The 8,887-nt window shown below is 46.7% G+C and overlaps 1 protein-coding gene across 2 annotated transcripts in view; it reads left to right on the top strand.

Moving 5' to 3' along the window:
- The first annotated feature begins 333 nt into the window (after positions 1-333).
- The window catches only part of TCF19 (transcription factor 19), a 51,443-nt gene continuing 42,889 nt past the window's right edge, over positions 334-8,887 (top strand). The window contains exons 1-2 of one of the 2 annotated variants that reach the window (XM_068109694.2): positions 334-700; positions 793-941. In XM_068109694.2, the coding sequence (XP_067965795.1) occupies positions 433-700; positions 793-941 (417 nt within the window). In that variant the 5' untranslated portion in view covers positions 334-432. The remainder of the gene's footprint in view (positions 701-792; positions 942-8,887) is intronic. The other variant, XM_068109695.2, reaches the window with a different exon arrangement.

The raw sequence follows: 8,887 nt of genomic DNA, 5'->3' as shown, positions 1-8,887 counted from the left end.
ACATATTGATGGATAAGTTGTATTTTCTTTTTAATTGTTTTAATTATAGTTTGAATCTGTTTTAAGAGAAAAGGAAATACTACATTCGTGTTTCCGTGTCGTTGTGCCGCCCGATTTGCCAACCGTCCGCTACGTCAGATTAGCAGATGTGAATTAGCAATTGAAAGGGCCAGGGCCAGGGGCAGCACCTCCCCCCCCCTTCTTTCAGTTTTTTTTCTTTTACTATTAGAAGCTTCCACCACAGTTAACCAATAAGCGCGAACATCGACGCTCTCGTCTCAGAGTAGCCAATCACGACAGACCTCTCGCGAAAAGCAGCCAATCACGACAGTTCCCGGGAAGTTCCACGTGACTCTCACGTCCCGCTTATTTTCTCCCCCTACTGGTGTTCTCGCACATGTCGTGCTTGACCGGTCGCTGCTTCCCTGCGGCATGTTCCCGGAGTCCGAGCGTTGCTTTTGCTTCCAGCTGCTCCGGATTGGAGCTCCGGCCAGCACACCTGGCGCCCGCGATCTCTACACCTTTCGTCCTACCGGCCGGTCGTGCCGTTTCCGAGTGGGATGCGACCCCGCGGACACGGACCTGTGCTTGGCGTCGACCGATCGACCGGGCGTCGTGTCGCGTCTGCACGCCGAGCTGTCCGCGGAGCGCTTCGGCGGACTGGCCTGGAAGGTCTTCATCACCGACTGCTCTGGCAAAGGTGAGCATCCTGCGATCTGCACGACAATGGTGAGTTTCCGCGGTGAGGACGAGTCGTACTGACCCAGGCGGTGTGTTTTCGCACGTGTGCAGGTACGTACGTGAACGAGCAGACGATCCCGCCGGGGAAGTGCGTCGAGCTCCATGACAGCGACACGGTGATGTTCGGACATCCGGCTGCCGAGAGGAATGGGGAGTTGAGTGGTTCGGGCAACTCCGAGTTTTATTTCCTATTTCAAAAGGTGCCGCATCCCATGGCTACCTGTGTGCCATTGACTAATCCCCCTTTTCCCTTCCCGGCTGTTTGTGTCGGTTAAATGCATTTGGGAATGCTGGCAATTCCTCGAGCTCCAAAACAAAGATCTTGAGGCTTTGGGTAAAACGAGGAGCACAAAATCCACGGTCTACATAAAACGACCTTCCGCATGCCATTGAAAGTCTGGTGACACTCATTGGTGTGTGTTTGGTGTTTGTCTGTTGCAGAGAGTTGGTGCTGCCAAAGCAGTTTCTTGGCGGGGGGTTACACTGGGTGGTTTGCCATTGCCTTCCCAGCAGTAGTTGAGGCTGGAATTTGGAATTTGTTCATGGCTCCCATAACCTTTACGGAGGGCACCGTGGGATCTCTGACGTTCGCCAACTGATCCCGCCTGACGTGATGCCCGGTTTAACGTCCATCCGAGGGACGGCGCCCGAATTGATGAACCACCGACCGTGCCCATGAAACGGGCATGATGGATTATAGCTCGGTGGGGATTCAAACCCAGGCTGGAGAACGTTGAAGGAGATTATTTATTTGTATATATAACCAGACTACTGACTAGCCTGGTGTTGCCTTAGCGGTTAGCGTGCCGGCTTGGGATCCTGGGATCCTGAGTTCGAATCCCGGTCGATCGCTGAATTAACACCAGGGGGGTTGACTCAGCCTGTCGTCCTTCCGAGGTCGGCAAATTGAGTACCAGCTTGCTGGGATGAATGATCCCGGTGTGTACCCCGGTTTAGAATAGGTACACCGTATCCCTGCGCATCGTAAGAGGCGACCAAGGGTTGGCGTCAGGAAGGGCATCCGGCCATAAAAACATTGCCTCAAACATGGAACCATGCTTGTCATGGGGCCCGCAAGGCTAACCCCCGCCTAGTGGGGAAAATGGCCTTAAAACGATCATTCATTCATTTATAACAAGACTCGGTGGTGTCATGGTTAGAGCATTCAGTCTGAGTCTGGGAGGTCAGTGGCTCAAACTCCCGAGTCATTCCGCAGACGTTAAAATGGTCTGTGCTGCTTCCTTGCTTGATGCTCAGCATTTGAAACAATGGAGCACGGACAGACAACGCTGGGAAGGCAATGACAAACCAGCCCGTATAACCCTTGGCAAGCAACTGCTTCGACGGCACCAACGCTCTGTCAAGAGTATGGTACGTAAAAATAAATAAATCAGTGGAGATACGTATGATGAGACATTGATGGTCTTTCTGGTTGGTTAAACAAATGGCAACTTTATTATGCTCCAAGGAAACCCAAATGGATGCACATGGGTACACATCACATCCTCAAGTATGGCATGTGGCAGGCATATGGCAATTGAGGACATACATCCAGGAAGTTTTTGACTAATTTTATTGTCGTGCTTACAGGCCTTCACCTCACCGCTTTGCGGATAGCCAAATTAACAGGGCGATGCCGAGCAGTTCGCACCACGTCATAGCAACAGACTCGGTCTGACACCACACCGATCATTAATCCAGGTAATTCACCTAATTTAGATCCTCCACGGATTACCAAGGCACCAAAAGTTTTACCTCAGCGTAGCAGGATGCGGAATGAGGAGACTGCGTGCTATTCAGAAATACCAAATGTCTAAAACCACAAGACACATGGTGAATCCCACATGGAAACTAGACATGACGACAGCGAATGAATGAATGAATGAATGAATAAATAAAAAAAAACCAATAGGATGAGATTCATTAATGTGAACACCTTGTCTAATTAATCTACATTCACAAACATCTGCACAATCCTTTCCCTATGATCTCATCCAGCCATATATGAAGCAACTTCAAAAGACTAAATTAAATAAACCAACATTCCACATGGAAAAAAAATAAAAATAATTTAATCACACTCCAGACCTTATTTTCCTTTTCTCACCAATCAGCTTGAAGAAGTTCAGGCTCTTAAACTCCTGTGTCTTGCTATCAGCCATGATCTTTCTTGGGTAAACCATATTTCTAAGTTGGCCTCCAAGGCCAAGGCCTCAATCCGCAGCTTGACAAAGAACTGCTCTCGCCTCTGCCCCGTGCCTCACATCTTGCTCAACTTGATGCCGTGCAAACCAAGGCCTTCAAGGTCATTTCCCTCAATGAAGCCGAGTCTATGGGCCTGTCATTTTCCCATCGACCATCAGGTCTCTCCGTCTTCGACTGCCTCCTTTAAGGTCTATCACCCTCTGCTCTTTCCGTCCTTTGTCCTTCCCCCCCTCCCCCTATCCCTCCCCCTTCCACCCCCAACCGTCACGCAGGTTTCTTGCAGGGCTCACACATTACACCTTCAACACCCTTTCTGGTGAAACGACCTATATCCAGGATCACTGCTCACCTCGATTCATTCGATCCTCTTTTTTTTCCCCCACCTGTGGAAGCAACTTCCACATTCTCTTCAATCTCATTGTCTCCTCCAGGGCATCAAAACAGATGTTCGCCACCATCTCAGATCATCCCCAATCCAAAACCATTATCTTTTCCACCCCCTTTTGTCCACTCAAGGCCTTCAAGATCTCCCATCTCCCATCTCTACTGCCTCTGACATCAACTCATCCTGAGAATTCTTCCAAAGCAAACTGCTCTCTCTCATGCACAGATTTATCCCATCTCGTCTTCAGTTGGCTTACCCTTCCTCCCGTACATGGTACACGGAATGTTGTGGTGAGGCAGTTTTTTATTTATTTATTTTTTTTTATTTTAATTTTTTTTAATTTTTTTTTTGTATACAAGATCGAGGCTCGTGAAAGAGCGAACATTAATCACACAGAAAGACAAACAGACACATAAAACAAATAACATCGGGAGCGGTAGACAAGATGGGGAGAGAGGGGGAAAGACACAAACACAACATTTGAGAGCAGGGACCGAGAGACATGGAGACATCGAGAGATCTGTGGGAGGGAGAGGGCTTTGGGGGGGAGGCATGTGAGGGGGGTGGGAGAGGTATAAACATATGGACACTGCCAGGATTTCCAGGAAAGAAGTTGGAATTTCAAACAAGGTGGATCTGGGGTGAATTAGTGGGGGTAGAAAAGATCAAGGTTTTGGATGGGGGAAGATGGAGGTCCACATTGTGGTGGTGGTGAGATTGTGGTGGTGGTGGTGGAGATGGTGGTGAACAGCTGTTTTAAAGACCTGGAGGGAGGAGAGGGATTGAAGGGAGTGTGGGAGTTTGTTCCAGAGGCGGGAGAAAAGAGGAATGAAAGAGTGAAGGTGAGCAGAGAGCTGAGATTTCGGCAGTTTAACCATCAGAGGGTTGCTGGCAGATCTTGTGCGACCTGTAGGAATATTTGGGGGACAGAGCACAGAGAGAGCTGGGGGAGCAAGGCCGGAGAGGAGTCGGTAGAAGACAGAAAGACCACCTACCTGCCTGCGGTGAGTGAGTGAAAGGCCCTCAGAGATAGCTTCATCGTGGGAGATTCCAATGATTTTGAAAGCTTTGGATTCAACAGCGTGAAGCCGAGCCAGGTGTGAGGCAGGAGCACCAGCCCATAGGGGAGAACAGTATTCCATTGAGCTGCGGATGAAAGCCTTGTATGTGGTGAGGAGCTCAGGTGTGCCGAGGAAGGACTTCGCACGACGGAGGATGCCCAGTCGGCGACTGGCTTTGGAGGCCAGCTTGGAAATGTGGTTTTCCCAAGAAAGATCATGGCAGATAGTGAGACCCAAAAGCTTGAGCGACAGAACTTCTTGGAGAGGATTGTTGAGAAAGTAGATGGGAGGGTTGTCCTGTCGGTCTTTTCGGAGAGACATAGTAAGAGTGTGAGATTTGTCAGGATTGAAAGACATGTTCCACTTGTTTGACCAGTCTGTGATTTTGTCCAGGTCTTCAGAGAGTGAGGAGGCTGCAGACTGCCGATCTGAGGGAAGAGGAATGGAGCGGCAGAGAGTGGAGTCATCACCAAAAGATAGAGGATTTTCGAGAGAGTCGGAGAGATCATTGATAAAGACCAGAAAAAGCACAGGGCCCAGCACACTTCCTTGGGGAACTCCAGCCTGAACAGGAAGGGGAGATGAGAGAAATCCATTCAGGGCCACACGTTGACTACGACCAGAGAGGAAGTCCGCAAGCCATGCGTGGAGATTTCCATGGATACTATAGGAGGAGAGGTTGGTGAGCAGAGCTGGGTGTCAGACCGTATCGAAGGCACGTGATATGTCAATGGAGACAGCTCTGATTTCCTGTTTGGCATTGAGGACCTCCATCCATTGTTGAGACAGCAGAAGCAGCATGTCCAGAGTAGACCTTTGTTGTTGACCTTTGGCCTATGTTGCTCTTTTGGCCTATGGTGATCTCAAAAATAGTTGGTGGTTGAATTCAGTTTGCTGATATGTAAATCCCATTCAAATTTCAAGTCAATCAGATGAAAATTGAGGATTTTAGAAATGTGAAATTGTTGTTGACCCTTTGGCCTATGTTGATCTCAAAAATAGTTGTTGGTTGAATTCAGTTGACTGATATGTAAATCCCATTCAAATTTCAAGTGAATCAGATGAAAATTAAGGATTTTAGAAATCTGGAGTTGTTTTGACCTTTGGCCTATGTTGACCTTTTGGCCTATGCTAATCTCAAAAATAGTTGGTGGTTGAATTCAGTTAGCTGAAATGAAAATCCTATTCAAATTTCAAGTCAATCGAATAAAAATTGAGGATTTTAGAAATTCAAAAAGAGTGGTTGACCTTTGGCCTATGTTGACCTTATGACCTATGTTGATCTCAAAAATAGTTGGTGGTTGAATTCGTTCGCCGATATGAAAATCCTATTCAAATTTCAAGTCAATCGGGTTAAAATTGAGGATTTTAGAAATTGGAAAAAGTGGTTGACCGTTGGCCTATGTTGACCTTTTGATCTCAAAAATATATAGGATAGGATTTTGGAAAATATATAGGATTTTGTCGGACCACAAACTCTACCATTTGATGAAGTTTCGTGAATATCGGTTTAAAATTGTGACCTGCAGGCAAGTATAAGTGAGCGGACAGACAAGCAAACACACAAACCGGAGTGATAAGCCTACTTGCAAAAAAAAATTTTTTTTTTTGCCAAGTAACAAACGACAGACAGACAGACAGACAGACAGACTAACGCACAAGACCAACCAATATGCAGTACTTGAAAAATCTTCGATTTTCGCAAGTATCAAACTAGAACGGCACTCGGTAAAGCACATCATCGTCATGCATGCTCTTTTGAACAAAAATACCATCGGTAACTGAACAGTGAACACGGCACTATTATGGCCCGTATACCTGTATCATTCATGCACCCTATTATGTAACATACATTCCCATTATCCATATATTTGATTATTAGGATATTTAATGACCACTTTTGTGCACATGAAGGCTAAATTGTGTCAATGAAGATGAATATGAAAATGTTTTAAAAGTATATTCCCCATGGCAAGTCATATGTACGAGGTTTGGCATCGATCTGTTAAGCGATTCTGGAGAAGATTTATTTTTAACGTTTTTATTTCCAATCTGATATGGCTGACAGACGACATGACCGATGATGTCATAAATTTAATTACTCCCTCACGTCGGGTCACAGATCAGATTGTGAAGTTTCAGATTTTTCAGATAAGGATTTTCATTCAACCAGTTACAGCTGGAATGCCACATCACTGATGACACCATTGATAACACCCTACATACCCCAAGGGGAGTTGATATATGCCAATTTTTTTTTTTTTTTCGCCCGGTTTGGGGAAGATGTACAATTTCCTCCCCCCCCCCCCCCCCCCCTTTTAATCCAATAGGGCTGCCATGCCTTGTGACCTTTGACATCAGATTTATCAATAAAATATTCTCTATGGGGAGTCCCTTCTATGTTTGAAGTTTCGCATCAATCAGACAAGCGGTTGAGAGCAAAAAATTAATGTGAAGAACCACACACTCGCACTCTAACAGAGGTGGATGCTTTTGAGACTTGGTGGGTCTCCGCCCCATCACCTGAAACCCACCCATGTGTGGAGATAGCAGCTGACAACAGCAAATTGCATGCACACACATACATGCATGCAGTTGCACATGAACACACACTAACGGAGGTGAATACTTTGACACCTGGTAGGTCTCCATTCCATCTCCTGAAACCCACCCACATTTGGAGATAGCAGCCAACAACTTATACAGGTAAATACATGTACACACACGTCAAAGGTGGATACTTTGAGACCTGGGAGAGCCCCATTCCACCTTCTGAAACCTGCATATGGAGATAACCATCAACGGCACACACGGGCGTTGCAATAGTCAAACAACCCCATTCGGAGCGAGACTATCTTGAGAGTTCGTCGAACACCATAACACCTTATCTCGCACAGTTTTGAGAAAAAGGACACGAGAACAGTCTTTTCAACGGTTGTTTTTTATTGTCCCCCGTCGCACCGCGGAGCGAAAGGGGGACTATGGTTTTCCCCTCCGTCCGTCCGTGCGTGCGTAAGCGAAGGACCGCATTCAAATTTGGTGTGTGGGTGCAACCCACGTCAAAATCCAAGATGGCCGCCACCATGTATGTCTGATGCCGTGTATGTCTGAACCTTGTGAGCGGAATATCTTGAAAAATAAGCGAAGTACCAACTTCTAATCTGGTGTGTGGGTGTATCTAGGCATAAGGAAGAACGCTATTGAAAATTGGGTCGCCACGTCAAAATTCAAGGTGGCCGCCGCCATGTATGTCTGAACCTTGTGAGCGGAATATCTTGAAAAAATAAGCGAAGTACCAACTTCTAATCTGGTGTGTGGGTGTATCTAGGCATAAGGAAGAACGCTATTGAAAATTGGGTCGCCACGTCAAAATCCAAGATGGCCGCCTCCATGTATGTCTGAACCTTGTGAGCGAAATATCATATCATAGCATGTTTTCTGCGTCTTCCACTTTGTCAACTCGCATCACTTCCCCGACGGGGGACCTAGGCGTAACGCTTGTTATTATTATTATTTTTTATACAAGATCGAGGCTCGTGTTAGAGCTAACATTAATCACACAAAAAAAAAACCGACACACAAAACATATAATAAAGGGAGCGGGAGACAAGATGGGGAGAGGGAGGGAAGCACACAAGTACAACAGTAGAGAACAAGGACATCGGGAGATCTGTGGGAGGGAGAGGGCTTGGGAGGGGGGGGGGGTGGGGAGGGGGCGGGCGGTTATAGGTTTTAAACACGTGGACACTGATTGGACTTTCAGGAAAGAAGTTAGTATTTCCAAAAAGTGCATCTGGGGTGAAATGAACGGGGGTAGAAAAGATCAAGGTTTTGGGTGGAGCATTTATGACATCATAAGAGATGATTGTGAACAGCTGTTTTAAAGACCTGGAGGGAGGAGTGGTATTGATGGGAGTGAGGGAGTTTGTTCCAGATGTGGGAGAAAAGAGGAATGAAGGAGTGAAAGTGAGCAGAGAGTCTTGATTTTGGCAATTCACCAGAAGAGACTTGCAGGCAGATCTTGTGCGTCCTGAAGGAATATTTGGGGGACAGAGCACAGATGGAGCTTGGGGAGCAAGGCCGGAGAGGAGTCGGTAGAAGTCAGAAAGACCAACCTGCCAGCGGGGAGTGAGTGAAAGGCCCTCACAATCGGCTTCATTGCGGGAGATTCCAATGATTCTGAAACTTTTTGACTCGCTCTGACTCTCTTTTTTTCTTTTCTTTTTTCGGACATTTGCATTATTCAATAAAGAAATGGTGGTGGGCGCCGCCATATTTATCCGAATCTCAGAGTTACGCTGCCTTTAGTCAGAGTTTTTCCTCAGAGTTTTTTTCATTACAATGCGCCGCTGTGGGAGTTCATCGTTTCATAGCAACGTGACACTGTGGGAGTTCATCGTTTCATAGCAACGTGACGCTGTGGGAAGTCATCGTTTCATAGCAACGTGACTGTGGGAGTTCATCGTTTCATAGCAACGTGCCGCTGTGGGAATTC

This window comes from Myxine glutinosa, chromosome 3 (assembly GCF_964187855.1).
Source record: "Myxine glutinosa chromosome 3, kmMyxGlut1.1, whole genome shotgun sequence".
Classification (NCBI taxonomy): Eukaryota; Metazoa; Chordata; class Myxini; order Myxiniformes; family Myxinidae; genus Myxine; species Myxine glutinosa.
Note: the sequence above shows the minus strand (reverse complement) of the source record. Positions and strands in the feature narration are given on the sequence as shown.